Raw genomic sequence first — 23421 nt, 5'->3', positions numbered from 1 at the left:
ACACAGAGCATCTCCACCCTGCAAGTGCGAAGGCCACCTGCGTGTAACCCTCCACAGGTGCTCTCTACTAGGGCTGTAAGTGTGGTAAACAAGGGATGTTCAACCCCGGAGAGTGGAGGGGCAGTGGTCAGGCATCGTGAAGTCTGTTGTTGGCAGAACACATGCACACTTACAGACACACACTATGATCCAATCGAGCTGTTGTTAAGAGGGCCCGTGTTGGGAGCATCAGCCAGCATACAGTGTACTCATAAGGTTTCGTTTGTGGCTGGGCAACAGACAATTCTGCCTAGTTAATGCTATAGAGAGAGGAGAGTGCTGAGAATTCAGGGGCAGTAAAAGTCACACTCAGAGTGAAGCTCCCTCTACACCGTCCCATCACACACTCCCGGGGTCAGACACAGAGTGAAGCTCCCTCTACACCGTCCCATCACTCACTCCCGGGGTCAGACACAGAGTGAAACTTCCTCTACACTGTCCCATCACACACTCCCGGGGTCAGACACAGAGTGAAGCTCCCTCTACACCGTCCCATCACACACTCCCGAGGTCAGACACAGAGTGAAACTCCCTCGACACCGTCCCATCACACACTCCCGGGGTCAGATACAGAGTGAAGCTCCCTCTACACCGTCCCATCACACACTCTCGGGGTCAGACACAGAGTGAAGCTCCCTCTACACCGTCCCATCACACACTCTCGGGGTCAGACACAGAGTGAAGCTCCCTCTACACCGTCCCATCACACACTCTCGGGGTCAGACACAGAGTGAAACTCCCTCTACACCGTCCCATCACACACTCCTGGGGTCAGACACAGAGTGAAACTCCCTCTACACCGTCCCATCACACACTCCTGGGGTCAGACACAGAGTGAAGCTCCCTCTACACCATCCCATCACACACTCCCGGGGTCAGACACAGAGTGAAGCTCCCTTTACACTGTCCCATCACACCCTCCCGGGGTCAGACACAGAGTGAAGCTCCCTTTACACTGTCCCATCACACACTCCCGGGGTCAGACACAGAGTGAAGCTCCCTCTACACTGTCCCATCACACACTCCCGGGGTCAGACACAGAGTGAAACTCCCTCTACACTGTCCCGTCACACACTCCCGGGGTCAGACACAGAGTGAATCTCCCTCCACACTGTCCCATCACACACTCCCGGGGTCAGACACAGAGTGAAGCTCCCTCCACACTGTTCCATCACACTTTTGGAGTGTGGTCAGCAGTAAAAGTTAAATTGGAAGCTTTAATCTGACATCGGTGTCCATGGAGAAATTTCAAACCTTAACTTCAAGCCTTGCATTAAAAACCAGTTACCTGTAACCAGTTACTGCTGCATTGTCTTTAGCATAGACATGCTCAGCTCAACTGGGTAGCGGGTGCATGTGTTAAGCTGCTATTCTTCGGGAATTCTCTGGTGAGGAGTAGGTGATGGTTTAACTGAGGCACTGAGCAGCAGTCTTGGCCACATGGTATCTCCTCAGTATCTCTTCGTTCCACCCTCAACACCCCCCTGCCCCTCCTCCAAGGATACAGTGCAGGGCTCACCATCCTGAGATCCACACACACTGTCTAAAGGCACTTAACATGAGGCTTTCCTTTGCCCCAAGAAAGGGGTCTCAGCAGATTTGAGGGCACCCCCTTTTTGTAGACTTGCGTTAGTGAGGGTGTGTTCACGTCTGCAGCCTAGCAACAGGATGTTGCGGTAGGGAGCGTTGTTACTGCTGCTAATCCTGCTGCTTTTTTCTGCTCATAGCATGGACCCATTCATATGACTAATTTAGGTACAGGGTCCCCTCAGACTGGGAGAAGTGGAGCTGGTGTGATCTTCGCCGACTCCTGCGGCAGGGAGAAGGAGACGGACAGGTAATTCTGCTGAAATTGTTTCACGCGGCCTTGTTTCAGAATCTAGTGCAAAATGAAATTGTTGGAAGGACCCTGTGTCGAGCAGTGTCTGTGGGAAGGAACGTCTCAACAAGATTATTTCAGGCTGTGGTGCAGATCAGCCGAATTTTTCTTCTCTATATAGCACAGTACTGGTAATTTGGTGCACAATATATGTCAACCTTTAAGCTTGCTCCAAGATCAATCTAACCCTTCCCTCCTACGTAGCCCTCCATCTTTCTATCACCTACATGCCTATCTAAGAGTCTTTTAAATGTCCCTAATCTGCCTCTACCATCTGGATAGTTCCACACACCCATCACACTTTATAAAATGCCTACTTCTGACATCCCCCCTATACTTCCTAATAATCAAAGATTCATTTATTATTATTTGTATACAACTCTGAAATTCTTCTTCCCTGGATAACCAAGAAAGAAAAGAAAGGCAGCACGATCATCAATGTTAAAAAAATCACCTTAAAAATTATGACCCTTTGTATTAGCCATTGAATATCCTGGGAAAAAGCCTCTGGCTATCCAATCTAGCTATGCCTCTTATCATCTTAGACACCTCTGTCAAATCACCTCTCATCCGATGCAAAAGGAAAAGCTCACTCAATATCCTGTAAGATATGTTCTGTACACAGTGTAGTCCAGGCCTGGTAAATCTCCTCTACAACCTCTCTAAACATTTGCATCCTTCCTACAATGAAATGACCTGAACTAAACACATCTATAAAAGTTTGTATCTTGAGACTTTTTAGGTGAAGTAAAAAAACAAAAGTTGCAGCCACTGGAAGTCTGAAATAAAATCAAGGTTATGGAAATCTCCGCAGCATCTGTGGAGCAAGAAACAGTTAGTGTTCCAGGTGGAATTCCATCATTACATCTGAGAGTGGAATGTGTTGGGCTGTAGCAGCAGAGGTGGGGGAGGACAGAGGGTCTTTTTTCTGGGTAAAGTGTTGGTAATAGAAATATAGAAAACCTACAGCACAATACAGGCCCTTCGGCCCACAAAGCTGTGCTAAACATGTCCTTACTTGAGAAATTACCTAGGGTTACCCATAGCCCTCTATTTTTCTGAGTTCCATATACCTGTCCAGGAGTCTCTTAAAAGACCATATGGTATCTGCCTCCACCACTGTTGCCAGCAGCCCATTCCACACACTCACAACTTTCCACGTTTAAAAAAAAAACTTATCCCTGATATCTCCTCTGTACCTACTTCCAAGCACCTTAAAACTGTGCCCTCTCATGCTAGCCATTTCAGACCTGGGAACCTCTGACTATCCACACAGTCAATTCCCTTTAATCATCTTATACACTTCTATCAGGTCACATTCTCATAAGGCATGCTCCCCAATCCAGGCAACATCCTTGTAAATCTCCTCTGCACCCTTTCTGTGGTTTCTGCATCCTTTCTATAGTGAGGCAACTAGAACTGAGCACAGTACTCCAAGTGGGATCTGACCAGGGGCTATATAGCTGCAACATTACCTCCCGGCTCCTAAACTCAATCCCACGATTGATGATGGCTAATGCACTGTATGCTTTCTTAGCCACAGAGTCAACCTGCACAGCAGCGTTGAGTGTCCTATGGACTCTGACCCCAAGATCTCTCTGATCCTCCACACTGCCAAGAGTCTTATCATTAATACTATATTCTGTCATCATATTTGATCTACCAAAATGAACCACCTCACACTTATCTGGGTTGAACTCCATCTGCCACTTCTCAGCCCAGTTTTGCATCCTATCAATGTCCCGCTGTAACATCTGATAGCCCTCCACACTATCCACAACAGTGGTCTGGGGTACATCTCATCCGGTCCCAGTGACTTATCCAACTTGATGCTGTCCAAAAGCTCCTGCATATTCTCTTTCTTAATATCTACATGCTCAAGCTTTTCAGTCCACTGTAAGTCATCCCTACAATTGCCAAGATCCTTTTCCGTAGTGAATACTGAGGCAAAGTACTCATTAAGTACCTCTGCTATCTCTTACGGTTCCATACACACTTTTCCACTGTCACATTTGATTGGTCCTATTCTCTCATGTCTTATCCTCTTGCCCTCCTAGAATGCCTTGGGGTTTTCCTTAATCCTGTCTGCCAAGGCCTTCTCATGGCCCCTTCTGGCTCTCCTAATTTCTTTCTTGAGCTCCTTCCTGCTAGTCTTATAATCTTCTAGATCTCAATCATTACCTAGCTTTTTGAACCTTTCGTAAGCTCTTCTTGACTAGGTTTACAACAACCTTTTGTACACCATGGTTCCTGCACCCTACCATCCTTTCCCTGTCTCATTGGAATGTACTTTGAACTCCAGAGCCCCACGCAAATATCCCCTGAACATTTGCCACATTTCTTCTGTACATTTCCCTGAGAACATCTGTTTCCAATTTATGATTCCAAGTTCCTGCCTGATAGCCTCATTATTTCCCCTTATTCCAATTAAATGCTTCCCTAACTTGTTTGTTCCTATCCCTCTCCACTGCTATGGTAAAGGAGATAGAACAGTGATCACAGTCTCCAAAATGTAGTGACATCTCGTTAATGTGGTTTGGCAAGGATGAATTGCGTTACAGAACCAACCTGGTAAAGGGCAAAGTCATCCTGTTGAAAATCAAACCTGGTAAATTGTTGTATTGTTGTCTCATGTATTGAGGTACAGTGAAAAAATTGATTTGCGTGCTGTTCGTGCAGATCAAATCATTGCAGATTAGCATTGCATTGAGAAAGCACAAGGTAAAAAAAAAGTGCAGGGAAAAGGTTTAACAGTTACAGAGAAAGTGCAGGCGTACGAGTTGTAAGGTGGTAGATTGTGCTATTCAATCTTATTCAATAGTTTTACAACTGTGTGTTAAAACCTGTCCTTTAGTCAGGTGGTACAATAGCTATAAAAAAGTATTTACCCCCATGGTAGTTTTCATGTTTTATTATTTTACAACATTGAATTACAGTCGATTTAGTTTTGCTTTTTTTCGACACTGATCAACAGAAAAAGATTTTTGTGTCAAAGTGAAAACAGATCTCTACAAAGTGATCTAAATTAATTACAAATATAAAACACAAAATAATTGATTGCGTAACTGATCTAAATTAACTACAAATATAAAACACAAAATAATTGATTGCATAAGTATTCACCCCTTTAATATGACACCAAATCATCACTGGTGCAGCCAATTGGTTTTGGAAGTCACATAATTAGTTAAGGTGCCCTAGCTATATATCAATCTGTGTGCAGTCAAGGTGTTTCAATTGATTGTAGTAAAAATACACCTGTATCTGGAAGGTCCAACTGCTGCTTGTCAGTATCCTGGCAAAAACGACACCATGAAGACAAAAGAACACTTCAAGCAACTCCCCAAAAAGCGCAAGTCAGGAGTTGGATACAAGACAGTTTCCAAGTCACTGAATAGCCCTCGGAGTACAGTTGAGTCAATTATCAAGAAATGGAAAGAATATGGCACAACTGCCTAGAGCAGGCCATCCTCAGAACTTGAGTGACCGTGCAAGAAGGGGACTAGTGACGGAGGCCATCAAGAGACCTGTGACAACTGTGGAGGAGTTACAAGCTTCAGTGGCTGAGATGGGAGAGACTGTACATACAACAACTGTGGCCTGGGTGCTTCACCAGTCGTAGTTTTATGGGAGAGTGGCAAAGAGAAAGCCACTGTCAAAAAACTCAAGTGAAATCTCGGCTAGAGTTTGCCAGAAGGTATGTGGGAGACTGAAACCAGCTGGAAGAACCAAAATTGAGATTTTTGGCTATCAAACTAAATACTGTGTTTGGCATAAGTCAAACACCACACACAAAAAAACACAAAAATGCACCATCCCTACTACAGCGGTGGTGGCTGCATCACGCTGTGGGGATGCTTCACTGTAGCAGGCCCTGGAAGGCTTGTGAAGGTAGAGGGTAAAATGAATGCAGCAAAATACAGGAAAATCCTGGAGGAAAACCTGATGCAGTCTGCAAGAGAACTGTGACTTGGGAGAAGATTTATTTTCCAGCAAGACTATGATGCCAAGCATAATGCTAAGGCTACACAGGAATGGCTTAAAAACAACAAAGTTAATATCCTGGAGTGGCCAAGTCAGAGTCCAGACCTCAATCCAATTGAGAGTTTGTGGCTGGACTTGAAAAGAACTGTTCTCTCAATATCCCCATGCAATCTGACAGAGCTTGAGCCCCTTTGTAAAGAAGAATGGGGAAAATTAGCACTGTCCTGACGTGCAAAGCTGATAGAGACCTATCCACACAGACTCAAGGCTGTAATTGTTGGCAAAGGTGCATCGACTAAATATTGTCTTGAGGGGGTATGTAATTATGCAGTGAATCATTTTGTGTTCAATAATTGTAATAAATTTAGACCCAATTTGTAGAAATTTGATTTCCCTTTGACATGAAAGAGTCTTCAGTTGATAAGTGTCAAAAAAGCCAAATTATATCCACTGTGATTCAATGTTGTAAAACAATAACACATAAAAACTTCCAAGGAGGGTGAATACTTTTTATAGGCACTGTACGTATCTTCTACTCAATGGAAGAATGGAGAAAAGAAAATGTGTGGGCACCTTATCTAAGGGTGATTATGGTTCAGGTCGACCAGTGGAACAAATTGGCTCTTAGTTCCACCATGGTGATTTAGAAGGCATTTCCTTGAATACAAGGATTAGTGAACATAGGCTTCTGATATGTCGCACAGACTCATTGGGCCAAAGGACTTGTTTCCATGATATGTGACTGACACCATGAGCAGACAGTCCCCTGCCCTTACCTTGCCTGGTTCTATCCATCATCCACATCACAGACTTGAATTCTTTAACTTTTACCTACCCCGTCTGTATCCTTTATTTCCATCCAGTTCCTCCCCCCTTCCCACCATCCCAGCCTCCCTTCAACCTGTTTCTTTCCCCTCTCCAGCCACTGCATCTGCCCATCCTCAACACATGCATCTCCCCACCTTCCCTATTTGCTTCCCTCTCCTATCAGATCAGATCTTGCCATCTGTCGCCTCTTGTTGCAGTGCTTCCCACCTCCCAGCCTCTGTCGCTATTCTCTCTTCCACCAGCTACCTATCACCCCCTCTCCTCACTGGGATCCAGATACATTCTGCTAGCTCTTGGCCTTTCAGAGATGTGCTTTCAGCTCAATGAACCCACACCATCCAATTATACCCATGTGACCAATTAACCTACTAATTGGAAACCCACAGGGTCACGGTCAACGTGCAAACTCATTGCAGACAGCGGTGGCAATTGAACCTGGGTTACTGATGCTGTAGTAACATTACACTTAACACTACGCTACCATGCCAGCCCCTATTTATACCGGTCTCAGTAAAGATGAAGGGGTTCGGCCCAAACCATCAGTTTCCCTCTGCAGACACTGCCCTACCCACTGAGTTCTTCCAGCGTTTTGTGTTGTGCTGCAGATTCCAGTGTCTGCCATGTCTCAGTTGTCCTCCAGGACAGTTTAGGCAGCAGATGTTGCCAGGATAGTGTTGTCACTGACTGTGACTATGCTGTGTTCTACCCAGGCAACTGATGCCTCCTCCGATGCCGCTCCTGGACAAAGGATTCCCACAGTCAGATGACCAGCGTCACATGTACGGGCCCTCGGCACCATTGGGTGAGTGAGTCTCTGGGCTTCAGCCCACGCATGGTTCGGGACCTGGATAGGAACAGGAAGCTGCAGAACCCAGGACTTTTCCTGGCACGTGCTGGTGGGGTGGGGGGGGGCGGTGGGTGTGCAGCTTCCAGAAAATGGCAGGGTTCCCCAGGGTGTCCTCCTCACCCAGACGCTGTATTTGGAAGTTCACTCCTCAGGAGAGGGTTTATAAATGTGAGAGTATTGTGCTGTGACTCTGGAATAGTGGGGATAGATATCTGCTAGGTGTTAGTCTCACCAGACTGGATCTAAGCCCTGAATCCTATCCACTGCCACAGAGGGGTGGCCAAGCTTCCTGCTCCCCACCACTGTCCAGAGTCCCTGGGGTTGGGGAATGGGCTGTGGTTCATGCTCTACCCATCACTGCCTAGGGTTAGAGAGAGAGAGGGAATCAGCCAGGGTTCCTGCTCCCCATCACTGCCTAGAGTCCCTGGGGTTGGGGGGGTGGGGAATCGGCCATGGTTCTGCTGCCCAGTGTCCCCAGAGTTAGAGGGGTGGGGAATTAGCCATGGTTACTGCTCCCCATCACTAACACTATTGTGACTGTGAGGACTATAGGGAGACTGCAGAGTGGTAGCAGCAACTTCCCCCCTCGCCACCCGGACTGCCGATCAGTGCGGGACCCCCACCCTCAGCCCTGCACGTGGGAACGGGAGAGCCGCCGGTGCCAGTTCTAACATGGCCTTTCTCTTTGTGTTTTTTCTCTCTCTCTCTTTCTCTCCCTCTCCATGGTTCTGCTGTCGCCGTGGGGATGGATCACTGATTGTGCCTGCCTGCCTACTGTGTGTTGGATGCACCACATGGACCACGAAAACGGCGACAAATTCTCCCCCCTCAATAACAAACTGGTTTTCTTTCCCTTGAGCCATTGTTTCTTGGGACTATTTTGGTGTATGCATGTGTGTGTGTGTTTGTGTGTGCTTCTTTGTGTGTGTGTCTCTCGTTCTCTGCCCATCTCTAGATCGCCCGGAGGAGCCGCTGGCGAAGATGCGGAGAGGAACAGATCAGGGACCGCGACCGCTCTATGGACGACAGCAGGCGGAAGACGAGGAGGAGGCATCTCGGCGGCGAGAGGCGGCACAGAACTGGAGTGCTGGCTGCCGATACACGATGCCCGCCCAGCGGCCTCAGCAGCAGATGCCCTTCTGGATGGCACCGTAGCTCCTCCTCCTTTCTGTCCGGCCTGGGACTGAGGGCCAGTAGCAGACCAGCAGCCCCCTACCTGCCCGGAAGGATTACGTTGGCCCTGGGGAACTGTTAGCATGCAACTGCACACCGAGACAGGGCTTGGGATGGGTGTGGTCCGAGGCCATTGGCTGTTTCAGCACCAATGTATTTGTGTTTGTTTGGGTGGGCTTGGAAAATCTTTCCAAAACTATTTAGTTCTCTAAAATTTGCAAGTTTGCTCTCCTTTGCTTTTAATCTTTGTTTAGCTGGTAACTGGGGCTGACGTTAGATTGGGACAGTGGGGAGGGCAGCAGTGAGAGAGAGGAGGCAGTATTGGGAGAGGGAATGTTGAGGGGGGCAGGACTGAGTGGTGGCAACTCTGGGCAGCACAGAGAGGGTTAATATTGAGAGAGGAAGGGCTGTTTTGAGAGGGGGTATGGGGGTGGTCAGTAGTGAGGGGTGGGAGCAGTACTGAGAAAGGGATGCATAACTGAGAGCAGAGGGTGCGGTCAGCACTGAGAGAGCCCGTGTTACCCACTGTCACCCCGATGAGAGGCAAATTGATGTCACCAGTACCTTCACTGCTCACATACTAGCCCCTCAGCTGACTGATCTCAGCCCAAGCGCTGGTAGCACACAGAGGTGGTGATGCTGCAGCCAGAAGACTCCTGGTGCTGTCTCTCCTGCTGGCTCAAGTATCGGAGTCGACAACAAAGTCTGTGGGGTCTTGGTGCATCTTCACGATTCCTCCTCAGATCTCCCTATGAGAGGAGCAGTACTAAGAGTGCCACTCCCCACACCCCGCCCCTCCTCTTTCCAGAGGACACCTCACTGCCCAGTTAAAAGATTCAATAAATACATGATCAATGAGTGTCACTGAAGCCCGTGCTGGGATCTTGCAGTGTCGTAGTGGGCTGCCGTTCCCCTGGCCTTGCAGCGGCGGAGTGTCATGAGGTGATGCCATTTTGCTTGTTTTGGAGAGAGTGAGTTGGGTATGGGGTGGCTAAATTGTGAGAACATTAGAAGTGCTGCATGTTCCCCCCCCCCCCACCCATATAAGCTTCGGACACATGCCTAAGCCACTCTGGCCCAGGGCTGTTTGTGTTGGCCTCGGTCCATGACAGGGCAACTGCGGGGTGTCAAAACCTTCTATTCTCTGGCCTTCTGTAAATACTGTGACAAATATTTTATTCTGCCCTTTGTAAATAAAATGAAGCTGAACCTTGTTCTTTTTCCTTTTGTGAGATTTCTCAGCGCCTTGGTTCGTGTCTCAGCCACACTGGTTCTTACCTGCCAGATCTCCACACTCTACGTTTCCCTGGGACAATGGCCAGCAGGTGAAGCTTGGCAGTTCCAGTGTTTCCTCAAAGGGAGAGATGGGAATTCACCCAGTTAATGGATGTAGGGGGTTTGGAGACTTCTCCAATTCACTGAGTCACCAAGTGATGCCTCCATTCATCTGGCGGGTAGTGCATTGGCACTGTGAGAGACCTAGGCTCCAGTGCTGTTTGCTAAATTGGCTTATCGTCGTCATGAGTACCCAGGTACAGTGAAAGATTTTATTTTGCATGCCATCCATACATCCTTTCAAAGATTAGCTTTGAATTAGCAGTGAATTTTTTGATATCGGTGTGACAGCTAATTTAATCGCAGTAGTAAGTCCAGGTAGTGTGAGGGAAAAAGCAATAACATCATCATTGTGTCGTCGTCTTGAGGACGATTGTTCTTTGCAGATGTTTCAACAGAAGTAATTTTCCATTGTCCTCTGAGCAGTGTCTTTACAGGGCAGGTGACCCCAACCATTATAAATGAAGAGCCTATCTGCCTGGCGTGAGTTCTCGCATAACCAGGACTTGTGATATGCACCAGCTGATCGTACGATGCTCCACCATTTGCTCCTATGGCTTGATGTGACTGATCGAGGGGCGGGGGGAGCTAAACAGGTGCTACTTTGTTTTACAAAACTGAAAAATGTTTGTTTATACAACATTTACAAACATTCTGTATTTACAAGACAATGAATAATTCAAATTAAAATATAATTACTACTGTCAATTCCCTGGAGACCTGCCGCTCCAGGAAATCTTCCATTGTGACTGCATGCTCCCTCTCCAAGGACAAACATATCCTCGGAAGAGGGGTAAGCAGTCCACCCTGGCAGAGCCCTCACAGGTGCTACACTTTGTCCAATGGTGATCTGCAGGCCTTACACCTCCTTCGATAGAGACCCAGTTCCACCCTGCTGCCCAAAAGCAATAACAGAATACAGAAGGAAGTGTTACAGAGAGAGCGCAGAGCAGCAAACAATTAAGGTACAAGGTCCATTGTGAGGTCAGAGGCCTCCATTAGCTGGGTTTGATGGTGGATGTTGCATCCCAGCTGCCTATAATATGCAAGCTAGGGCAGTGCATATTGGACAGCAGACTTGTTCATCTAGGATCCCCACGCAGCTGAGGAATCCAAAAGAATGGCAGAGACTGATAACAGTTTGGCACCAGTCAGCGTTGAATTCAACGTGGTGCTTTGGGAGTTAAGCTCTGGATTTTTCCTCAGGATGTACTGCCCATGAATAGGTATAGCTGCAAGTCAGTGGAGGGTTGAGATCAGTTAGGATTTTATTCCTTGGAATGTAGAAGATTGAAGGGAGATTTGATAGGAGTATGCAAAATTATGAGGGTTATAGGTAGGGTAGTTGCAAGCAGTCTTTCTCCAGTAAAGCTGCGTGGGACTACAACTGGAGGTTATTGGTTAGGGGTGAAATGTTTAAGGGGAAACTTCTTCACTGTGTGTCATGAGATTGTGGAACGAGCTGCCAGTGCAAGTGATGCATGCGAGCTGGATTTCAATGTTTAAGAGAAGTTTGGATAGCTGCATAGATGGCTGTGGTCTGGGTGCTAAAGCAACTGGTTTTAAGACATTAGTAACCCGTCTTTTCCCCTTCTCCTATCAATAGAAATGGTTCCTCCAAGCTTGGTAACTAAGCCACACGTGAAGGCCAGGAGATGGACTTGGTTGTCAAAGGCTAATTGAGAAGCACACCATTGGAAGTTTTTAATAGGTAGTGAGTTTATCATCACTAACCACACCTCTGGCTATAACTACCCTAAGGAAGCATTATAAGGCCAAGAATCCATCTTACTGTACTAGGGAACCATTTAATTGTCTTGTACCAGTGGGATAGAAGCTCTGGTGCCTTCAAGCTTTTGTATCTTCTGCCCAATGGGAGGGGAGAAGAGAATGTCTGGGGGGATGAAATCTTTGATTTGCTGGCTGCTTTACTAAGGCAGTGAGAAATGTAGGCAGAGTCCGTGGAGGGGAAAATGGATTCTGTGATGTGCTGAGCTGTGTCCACAACACTCTGCAGTTTCTTGAGATCTCTGCTGAGCAGTCGTACAAAGCCATGATGCATCTAGATGGGATGCTTCCAACGGTGCTTCGATAAAAATAGGTGAGAGTCAAAGACCTCAATAATAAGCAAATGCTGGTCAAGGACTACATCTGCAGCGTGCTGCCACCTACACTGGAACCCCTACAATTCACCTACTGACACAAGCAATCAACAGATGATGCAGTAGCCACAGCTCTATACACTGTCCTTAAACATCTGGACAAGAAGGATGCTTATGTGAGAATGCTGTACTTGGACACCAACATTCAACACCATAATTCCCTCCGGGCTCGACAAGGTTCAGAGACCTCGGCCTTCACCCTGCCTTGTGTAGCTGGATCCAGGACTTCTGTAAGATCACTGGCAGGTGGTAAGAGTGGGCTCCCTCACCTCTGCCCTTCCGGACTTTGTCCTAAGCCCCCTCCTTTACTCTCTGTATATCCATGACTGCGTAGCCACCCACAGCTCCAATCTGCTACTTAAATTTGCTGACAATGATTGATTGGCCTAATCTGAAATAATAACGAGACAGTCTACAGGGAAGAAGTCATCTCTCTGACGCAGTGGTGTCAAGAAAACAACCCTCTCCCTCAATGTCGCAAAAAAAAGGAGCTGGTTGTGGACTACAGGAGGAATGGAGATAGGCTAACCCCTATAGACATCAATGGATCTGGGGTCGAGGGTGAACAGATTTAAGTTCATCTGCATACCAAGGATCTGATTTGGTCTGTCATACCAGCTGTGTGGTGAAAAAGGTTGAAGAAGTTTGGTATGGGCCCCCAGATCCTAAGAACTTTCTACAGGGGCACAATTGAGAGCATCCTGACTGGCTGCATCACTGCCTGGTACAGGAACTGTACTTCCCTCAATCGTAGGACTCTGCAGCGAGTGGTGTGGACAGCCCAGCGCATCTGCAGATGTGAACTTCCCACTATTCAGGACATTTACAAAGAAAGGTGTGAAAAAAGGGCCAGAAGGATAATCGGGGAACTGGAGTCACCCCAACCACAAACTGTTCCATCTGGGAAACGGTACCACAGCATAAAAGCCAGGATCGGCAGGCTCTGGGACAGCTTCTTCCACCGGGTCATCAGACTGATTAATTCACACTGACAGTTCTATTTCTATGTTACAGTGACTGTCCAGTTGTACATACTATTTATTATAAATTGCACATTTAGATGGAGACGTAACAAACATTTTTACTCCTCATGAATGTGAAGGATGCAAGTAATAAATTCAATTCAATAAGACATGTCAAATTTCTTAGGCCTTCTGAAGATGTAGAGGCATTGGTGCGTTTTCTTGACTGTAATATCAATGTAGCCGGAACTTCTCAATCCCCTCGACCTCTGGCACTGTCTGGCTCTGTGGTTCAGTAGGGAAGTTGGGGAGGGGGTGAAGAAGAGGTGAGCTATAGTAATGGGGGATTCGTTGGTTAGCTGAACAGAAAGGAGGTTCTGTGGACAAGAATGAGTTTCCGGATGGTATGTCACCTCTCGGGTGCCAGGCTCTGGGATATCTCAGATTGAGTCCTCAGAATTCCTAAGTGGGAGGTTGAGCAGACAAAGGCTGAGGTCCATGTCGGTAGAAATGACATAGGTAGGAGGGGTGATGAGGTCCTGCAATGTGCGCTCCGGGAGTTAAGTGCTAAGTTAAAGGGCAGGACCTCCAGGTATGTGATCTCAGGATTGCTACCAGTGCCACGTGCTAATGAGGCCAGAAATGGGAAGATCATACAGTTTAACATGTGGCTAAGGAGGTGCTGCAGGATGGAGGGCTTCAGATTTTTGGATCATTGGACGGTGGGACCTGTACAAGAAGGGGCCATTCTCACCTTAACTGGAGGGGGACTAATATTCTAGCAGGAAGGTTTGTTAGTGTTGCATGGGGGGTGGGTTAAACTAGATTTGCAGGGGGGTAGGAACCACCAGAACAGATAGTGGAGAGGTTATGGAGAAAGATGTTGTTAAGCCTACATACAAAGTTAGGCGTGGTGGGACAAACTGGAGAGCTCATCTGGTGAGGCTTTGCAGGTAGAACTGAGGAATGAGAAAGGTATGATCACATTAATGGGGCCATATCACAGACCACCCGACAGTCTGCAGGATTTGAAGGAGCGAATTTGTAGAGAGATTGCTGACTGCTGAAAGAAATATAAAATTGTGATATAGGTGATTTTAATTGAGACTCCCATATTGTAAAAGGACTGGATGGGAAAGAGTTTGTTAAATGTGTTCAGGAAAGTTCCCTTAAGTCCCAATGAGAGAGAGAGTTCGATACTAGATCTCCTAGTAGGGAATGAGACAGGGCAGGTGACAGATGTTTGTGTAGGGGGACACTTTGCAGCTGGCAATCACTTGCCAAATGCCTTACTGAAACTATAGAACGTGCACTTTTAAAAATATTTTTTGTTTATTTAGTATGGAAAGAATTACTCAGTGTTTTTGAGTAGAACAAGGTAAAACAACGACAATGAAAAATAAAGTTTAGCAACTAGAGAGAAAGTGCAGTGTGATGTGTGATCAAATTGTGAGGTCAAGAGTCTTATTGAACCAGGGGACCATTTAAATGTCATAGCAGCAGGTTAGAAGTTGTCCTTGAGACTGGTGCTGTGTACTTTCAGGCTTTGGTAAACTTGGAGAGAGTATGTTCAGGGTGAGTGGGATCTTTATGTTGCCTACTTTATTGATGCAGACTCCATTGAGGGGAGGCTGGTCTCCATGATGTGCTGAGCTGTGTCCAAGTCCACGACTCTGCAGTTTCTTGTGGAGCAGTTGCTATACACAGTCATTATTCATCCAGATAGAATGCTTTCCATAGTGCATAGGTAAAAATTGGTAAAGGTTGGTGGAGACGAGCCAAATTTCTTCAGCCTCCTGAGGAAGTAGAGGTGCTGCGATTTCCTGTGTAATTGGAGCAGGACAGGCCATTGGTGATGTTCACCCCTAGGAACCTGAAGCTCTCAACCTGAGCATCTCAAAACGGGAACCGGTACCTCAACCCCCTTCCTGAAATCAGTGAGCAGCTCTTTTGTTGTCATGGCTTCAGGGAAAGGTTGTTGTCATGACATCATGTTACTCAGCTCCCGTTCGCCTTACTGTTCTTCGACTTATCGTTATTTGAGATACGGTCCACTATGGTGGCATCGTTTGTAGATGGAGTTAGAGTAAAATCTGGCCTCGTAGTCATGTGTGTACAGGGATTAGAGCAGGGAGGTGAGGGTGCAACCTTAAGGAGCACTAGTGTTTAAAATAATCATGGTGGCGATGTTGCTGTCTACCCTTATTGATTCTGGTCTGTTGATGCACACCGTTGATATATACAGGAACGTGTGCACCGTACCCCTTCCGGAAGTCAGTGACCATCTCTGAGAACATGGCGTTTGCACGTTCTTGTGAACGCGTAGACTCCCGGCTGCTCCAAGTTTCCTCCCACGCTCAGGGTCCGGTGGTTAAATATCCCTCGTGTTTGGGAATGATCAGCGTAAATCGAACAAGAGAGTACAGAAGGTGGAATCTGGAGCGGGTCAGGCAGCTTCTGTGGAGTGAAGTGGACAGCCGACATTGAGAGTCGAGACTCCATCTGGATGGTTGATAGATGTTCAACACAGACGCGATGGCTCGGAGAGCCTTTCTCTCTGATTCTAACCAGTCTGGTTCTGCCTTGAATAACAGAGCTGAATAACAGAGTGTTTTGGGCAGAGACCTTTCATTAGAACCAGAGTCCTTCATGAGTCCGAATGAAGGGTCTCGGGTCGAAGTGTCAGTCTTCATTCCCCTCCATAGATGCTGCCCGACCCGCTGAGTTCCTCCAGCATTTTGTGTGTAACACTGGTTTTCTAGGATCTGCAGAATCTCTTGTGTTTATGTTTCTGCCTTGAGTTCAGCTCCTCTGCAACCACCAGCGCCTCTTCCCCCCCACCCCAACACCCCACCCTCGTACGGTTCACCTTCGGCTGCGGAATGTAGAGATAGAGAGTGTAGATGGAACTAGAACCGACCGGCAGGACCCAGTCAAATTAGCACCTCACACCGGTTTTAGTGAAACAAGTTTATTCAAAAATTCGATGTCGCTGCGAGGAGACGCAGTGGGAGGGTATGGTTAATGTTGAAGGCTCTTTGGGTGGCAGTGGGGGGGGGGAACAATTCCTGGTTCAAAAGGAGGAGGTAGAAGTACAGCAGAGTGTAGCCGCTGGAGGACAGTACTGACCCCCCAACCCATAGCCCCGGGAACAATCTGCAGACGTTCCCCCTTTGACACGAACACAACCGTGGAGTGAAGATTAAAAAGGAAGGGGGGGTAGTTTTCACCGTGTAGTTGACCTCCTTTAACATCGCGAAACGTCCCGGTCGCTTCATGGGAGCTTAACCCGACGCCGGGGAGGGGACTTGGGGTGAGTTGAGACATGGGCTACAATTTACAGCGACGCAGTAGCACAGCGGGTAGAGACCTGGGTTCAATCTCGACCTCTGGCGGTGTGTGTGTGTGTGTGCGTGTGTGTGTTTGAAGACGTCGAGCTCCTGATTTACACAACGGTATAATATTGTGGGTGGGGAGGAAGGAGGAGACACTTGTTGGGAAAATGGTGTTAATGTAGGACTGGTGTAGAATGGTAGGTCAATGGGGTTCTCTCCGCGCGGTATCTCCATCCAGGACTGTGACACATCAGCTGACCGGGAAAGATACCGGAGGCTGCACCGGGGCATGGGACTGGTTTCAGTGGAGACGGACTGGTGGAGATCTGTAGGACGTGGTAAACGATGAGATGCTGGGAAGCGTCGAAAGGGAAAGGGAGGGAACGACTTCAATGTGGTTTGGGGAAGAGGAGATGAAGAGAAACACCGGAGTCGGGGTGGGGGTGGGGGAGGAAGCGGCGGGCTGGAGTGAAATTCAGCGGGTCGAGCAGCGTCTGTGGAGAGTCGACGTTGGTTGAAAACCGCGGGGGGGGGGAGCGGAAATTTTCCATCGATTTCCCCAACTTCCGATAATTTTCCCCACTCTGGCCTCTCACCTTCCTGGTGCCTTCCCCCTGTGACCCTCCTCTTTCCATTTCTCCCATGGGCCACTCTCCTCTCCTATCAGATTCCTTCTTCAACCCTTTACCTTTGCGACGCGCCTGGCTTCACCTCTCACCTCCCCCTCCCCCAGCTTTTTATTCTGGCATCTTCCCCTGTCCTTTCCAGTCCAGAAGAAGAGTCTCGGCCCGAAACGTAACTTCCACCGACGCTGCCTGACCCGCTGAGTCTCTCCAGCATTTTGTGTGCGCTGCAGCATCTGCAGACTCCGGCGGTTAGGGTCGACGTTTCAGGTCGAGATCCTGCCTGTACCGGGTGCTGAGATTACAGAAGCGGGAGGGAGGAGCGTGCAGTGATCGGAGACGAAATGTTTTCACCCAGACCGGGAGTATGGATGCGTGTATCTGTTCGGGGGAGGGGGCGGAGAGGAACAGGAACCCTTCTCACAGCGAAACAGGATAGTGCGATTAGTGACAACACAACTCTCCCCGGCTGTGGATCTCCGAGACACACACACACACACAGCCCCCATTCACGCGGTCCCCCCGCCACACACACAAACGCCCAGTGTCACACCTAACGACACACGCAGACACCCCCCCCCACACACACACACACACACACACACACACAGGAGAAAGTGTTGTTCAGGGGCGACCATGGATATTAGGGTTAGGGTTTGGGCAGTACATCCGGAGAGCAAGCTGTTCCGCATACAGCAGGCTCCCTCTCTCCACACAGCTGATGAACCCAAAGGAATAGTTGAGACCGATACAGTTTGGCACCAGCGGCGTCGCTGGAGTTGCTGGTCAAAGTTAAACTGAACGTAGGGACTCCAGATCCGGAATTTTCCCTCGGGGGATACTCCCGAAGCCTACCTACCCACGAGTAGACATAGCCACAAGGCGGCGGAGGTTTGAGATCAGAGATTTCCTTCTAGATGAGCTGTCAACCACGGCTGATGAGCCCCATCTGCCAGAATCAACTGGCTTAAAGACGCCAGTAATCCGCCTTTGCCCCTTCAGTCAGTGGAAACTGTTCTGCCGGGTTTAGTCGCTCAGCCAGACGTGAAGGCCAGGAGCCGGACATGGTTGTGAAAGGCTATTTCAGACGCCCGCCCTTGGGAGCTCACGCCCATTAACCTCGGCTGTAACTTCTAGGGAGCATTCAGAAACATTCACGCGCGCTCTCTCTCTCTCTCTCTCTCACACACACACACACACACACACACACACACACACACACACACACACACACACACACACACACACACACACACACACACAGACACACACAGAGACACACACACACACAGAGTCGGGTCATGCTTAACCCGCAGTCAGACACACACAGAGACGGCCCCCCCCCGACACACACACACACACACACACACACACACACACACACACACAGAGACACACACACACACACACAGAGACATACACACAGACACACACAGAGACACACACACACACACACACACACACACAGAGTCGGGTCATGCTTACCCCGCAGTCAGACACACACAGAGACAGCCCCCCCCCCGACACACACACACAAAAACACATCGTCTCACACACACATGCACAGACACAGGGTTACACGCAGACACCTACACAATCACTCACACACACTCAGCCCCACACCCTCCGACGGACACTCAAACACAACGTTTCACACGCACAGGGTCTCTCTCTCTCTCTCACTGTCTCACACGCACAGAGACTGTGCAGTGGTCCAGGGACTGTCTCTCTCTCCGCGGGACGCAGCCCCACCCGAACTGATCTGCTCGAGGTGAGATGACGTCGTCAGTTTAATGATCCTTGGGTGTCCCCTCCCTCTGCTGGGATTCGACCGATTTCCCAGACCTGGCGTTGGATCAGGGACAGTTCGCCGCGCTGGCCCACAGGGATCCGGATTAATGTCTGGGGAATGAGGGTTCCAACTGCCTCTACGGAGCGGGGATAAATTTGGAATTCCGAGCCGCTAACGTTAAAACGCTGATCGGCAGACTATTTATTGAAGCTGGTTCCAACTTCAGAATAAGAACGGCCCGGATTCTCCCATAACAGTGGCAACAGCTGGGACTTTCCTCGCTGGGTTAGAGGGCGGGGCCAGCTTTAGGAACCCGGTCACATCCTTCACCCGTAATCTCCGGGGGAGGGAGACACGCACCGGCCCCCACAACACGTAACCCCTCCGCTACACAACTCCTCACCCTAATCAATATCTATCTTTCTTTCCTAAAACTAGCGCGTAAAATATAATTAAACCGGGGGGGGGGGGGACCTAACATCATTATAAACTCCATCTAAACATTTTCATATATTTCTCACTTTCATTATGCGTGGAAACGGAGTGCGGACACACCCCCGCCAAAAGAGTAAAAAGGGACGAGCGTGAGGGAGGATCTGCTCACGCAGACTTCAGGCGCAGCAAACGACCCCTTCACGGAGAACGTGCTTCCCCCAGTTCCCCCGCGGGGGAGGGGGCAGCAAGGAGGCATTTCTGCAGATATCCACCTCCCCCAGTCTCTCACCCACCCACAGACACAAACACATAAGGTCAGGCAATCTTCCTTCCCGCGGAACAACCGGAGGAGGTCAGGGCCAACTCCGGGCGACACGGAAGCGTAGCTATCGGCGATATCGATTTACAGCGGCCGCCATTACCGGTCGGGGTTCAATTCCCACCGCCGTCTGTAAGGAGTCTGCACGTTCTCCCCGTGCCCCCGCGCGTTTCCTCTGGGTGCCCCGGTTTGAAATACGCGCGGTTAGGAGGAATACATCGCGGGCTGTGTTGGTGCGGGGACCGTGGTGACATTTGCACGCACCCACACCACACCTTGAACGGACTGTGTTGGTCGCTACATTTCACTCTCCGTTTTGAACATGTGACAATTAAAGCTAGTATAATCTTTCATACTTTGGTGGTAATCAAGGCAACATTTGGTTAACAGTGATTTAAACTGCTAAGTTTTTTGGCTTCTTTTCGGATAGTCATAATCATTGCGAATCTCTGGCACCGGGCGCTCTGGTTATCGGGGAGCCGGGGTAATGGGGTAATGGGGTAATGGGGACGGTGGATACCAGGGTGCTGAGAATCCGGACAGGTTGTAAAACCGACAAGGTTCCCCTGTCTGTCACTGGTTGTGCAGCCGGCCGTCACCGCTCATTTCGCACAATTTAGCCACAGGGTGAGGGCTTCAACGGTACCCGAACACGGGTGTTCTCTCCCAGCTGCCAGTCTCTGAAGCGAAGGAGACCTGCCTCCAGTGACGGGAAGAGGGGAAGAGGGAGCGGTTAACGGTCCTTGAACGGGTGAGGGGGGCTCCCCCCCCAACTGGGATCTGCATCTTTGGTCTGGTCACGGAGCAGGAACCGTTCCTGCCCTCAGTCCCCACACAGCCGAACGGGCTCCCACGCCGACTGGGGGGAGCGGGAGTGGGGGGGTGGGAGGGGTTGGTTTGATGGGGTGGTGGCGGACGGTGGAGGAGTGGGGGTCTCAGCACCTGCCAGCACTCCCACCCCGAAAGCACGAAGCGTTACTCGGCAAGCAAGTTCAAAGTCTCCTGGAACGGTCCCGGCTTCTCAGATATAATCTTTGGACGGGATGCGGCTGGTTTGGAATATCTGGGTGCCGTCTGAGGTCAGTGTTGTTGCGCCCCCCCCCCATCAACCTCACCAACGTCCCCTCTCCGCCCCGCTCGGGGGTGGGGATGAGGAGGAGTGTGGGGTGTGATCCAGGGGAGGGGTCGGCTATTGAGGTAGAGGCCTGGACAATGGCTTTTTGGAAACATACAATTCTCTTGAGGTAGAAGTCTTTGGAAAGGCTGTTCATACGCGTAATTGCGACAGAGCAATGGGAGGCCAGTTAAAGCCGAGTTCAGCTGGTTAAAGCTGACTTGAACTGGCCTCCGGGTGCAGTGTCGGTCCTTTGGTTCGAGGTGAGGGCGGAGGCGCCGGTCTCTCTCTGCGGTCTGACGCCCTCAGGCTCTTTGCTCGGGGTGAACCGGGCTCCCTGGGTCCCCCTTCTGAAAGAGAGTGACAAGCTGTCGTCAGAGCAAGGCTGCGAGGGTAAACCCCCACCCCACGCGCCTCCGATAGGACCCCGGGACCCGGCCTCGGACACTCACCAGTTCTGTCAGCTCCAATGCCCGGTCCTCTTTCCCCTCAGGCTCCAGGTTGCCATTCTCCCCGTCTATGGCTGTGCTGTACCGTGACTGGGGTATTGACCAGCTCTCTTTGAAGCCACGACAATCAAACAGCCTGTGTGTGTGGGGGGGGGGGGGGCGGGCGCGAGAAAGGGAGAGACGGGGGCGGGGGGAGAGAGAAATATCAGACACCCGTGGAAAACCTTCTTCCCCAGCCGGGCAAGAGTAGAGCTGTCCTTTCATCCCACCGTCTCTGTGCTAACTATGATTCCACATTAAACCAATCCCCCCCCCCCCGTCTGTACCTCGTTTATACTCAGTTTTCCTTTATTAGGTACAGCAGTGGAGCCAGTGGTCTTCTGCCCATCCACTTCAAGGCCCGGTGTGTTGTTCATTCAGAGAAGCTCTTCCGCTCATCACTGTTGTTACGTGTGGTTATTTGAGTTACTGTTGCCTTCCTGTCAGTTTGAAACAGTCTGGTCATTCTCAGCTGACCTCTCTCATTAACAAGGCGTTTTCAACCACAGAACCACCACTTACTGGATGTTTTTTGAAAAGTTTTTTTTTACACCATTCTCTATAAACTCTGGAGACTGTTGTGCACGAAAATCCCAGGAGATCAGCATTTTCTGACATACTCAAACCACCCCATCTGGCACCAACAATCATTCCACAGTCAAAGTCACTTAGCTCTGAACAATAACTGAACCTCGTGACCATGTCTGCCTGTTTTTACGCAATCAATTGCTGCCACATGATTGGCTGATTGGCTGTCCTTCAAGAGGGTGAACCCTCACGAGGTAGCAGGGCCCGATGGAGTACCTGGTAAGGCTCTGAAATCTGTGCCAACCAACTGGCGGGAGTTTTCAAAGACATTTTCAATCTCTCACTGCTGCAGTCGGAAGTTCCCACCTGCTTCAAAAGGACAATAATTATACCAGTGCCCAAAAAGAGCAGGGGGAGCTTCCTAAATGACTATCACCCAGTAGCAATCACATCTACAGTGATGAAACGCTTTGAGAGGCTGATCATGGCGAGAATCAACACCTATCTCGGTAAGGACCTGTACCCACTGCAATTTGCAACAGACACGATCTCAGCGTTTAACACCACCATTCCTACTGTCCTGATCAGAAAGCTACAGAGCTTGGGCCTCTTTATCTCCCTCTGCAACTGGATCCTTGACTTCCGAACGGGAAGACCACGATCTGTGCGGATTGGAAATAACATCTCCACCTCACTGACAATCAACACTGGCGCTCCAGAGAAATGTGTGCTTAGCCCACTGCTCTACTCTCTCTGCACTACACCCATGACTGTGCATAGCTCAAACAGCATCTATAAAGCAATCATTGTTGGCATGTTGGCAGAATTTCAGATGGAGACAAGAGGGCGTACAGCAGCGAGGTATACCAGCTAGCCGAGTGGGGTCTCAGCAACAAATTTGCACTCAGCGTCAGTAAGACCAAAGAACTGATAGTGGACTCCAGGAAGGGTAAGATGAGGGAGCACACACCAGTCCTCATAGAGAGATCAGGAGTGGAGAGAGTGAGCGGTTTCAAGTTCCTGGGTGTCGAGATCTCTGAGGATCTAACCTGGTCCCAACATATCGATGCAGCTACAAAGAAGGCACGACAGCAGCTATGTTTCATTAGGCGCCTTGAGGAGATTTGGTTTGTCAAGAGAGAACTTTGACACATAACCCTCCACTTTAATTTCATCCACGTGCATATTGAAGAGTCTTTTAAATGTTCCTAATATATCTGCTTCTTTCACCACCCCTGGCAGGGCGTTCCACACACCCACCACTCTCTGTGTAAAATAAACTACCTTTGACATGTTCCCCTATACTTCCGCCAACCATCTTAAAATTATGTCCTCTTGCATTAGCCATTTCCACCCTGGGAAAAAGACGCTGCGTTTTCACTCAGTCGATGCCTCGAGTCACCTCTCATCCTCTGTCGCTCCAAAGATACAAGCCCTAGCTCAGTCAACCTTCCCATTGAACGAAGGGATAGGATGCTGGGACCAAGTGACCGCTCTAACAGGCCTTTCAGCCCATCTAGTTCATTCTGAACCTGGACCACAGCTCTCCGTAGCCTCCCATCCATGTACCTATCCAAA

The 23421-nt window shown here is 49.2% G+C and overlaps 2 protein-coding genes across 6 annotated transcripts in view; one reads left to right on the top strand and one right to left on the bottom strand.

The window, feature by feature from the left end:
• khdc4 (KH domain containing 4, pre-mRNA splicing factor) overlaps positions 1–13380 on the top strand; it is a 32718-nt gene extending 19338 nt beyond the window's left edge. The window contains exons 12-16 of one of the 5 annotated variants that reach the window (XM_063041813.1): positions 1767–1876; positions 7441–7532; positions 8533–10282; positions 10523–10681; positions 11692–13378. In XM_063041813.1, coding sequence (XP_062897883.1) covers positions 1767–1876; positions 7441–7532; positions 8533–8732 — 402 coding nt within the window. In that variant the 3' untranslated portion in view covers positions 8733–10282; positions 10523–10681; positions 11692–13378. Of the gene's footprint in view, positions 1–1766; positions 1877–7440; positions 7533–8532; positions 10682–11691 lie in introns of all 5 variants that reach the window. The other 4 variants (XM_063041812.1, XM_063041815.1, XM_063041811.1 and 1 more) reach the window with 4 other exon arrangements.
• A 7681-nt stretch (positions 13381–21061) lies between these two features.
• si:ch211-57n23.4 (immunoglobulin superfamily DCC subclass member 3) overlaps positions 21062–23421 on the bottom strand; it is a 45857-nt gene continuing 43497 nt past the window's right edge. Inside the window, exons 13-14 of the mRNA XM_063041805.1 lie at positions 21280–21412; positions 21062–21177 (exon numbers count right to left, since the gene is read on the bottom strand). Coding sequence (XP_062897875.1) covers positions 21133–21177; positions 21280–21412 — 178 coding nt within the window. The 3' untranslated portion in view covers positions 21062–21132. The remainder of the gene's footprint in view (positions 21178–21279; positions 21413–23421) is intronic.

Source organism: Mobula hypostoma, chromosome 2 (genome assembly GCF_963921235.1).
Source record: "Mobula hypostoma chromosome 2, sMobHyp1.1, whole genome shotgun sequence".
NCBI classification, from domain to species: domain Eukaryota; kingdom Metazoa; phylum Chordata; class Chondrichthyes; order Myliobatiformes; family Myliobatidae; genus Mobula; species Mobula hypostoma.
This window is presented reverse-complemented; position numbering and strand designations above follow the sequence as displayed.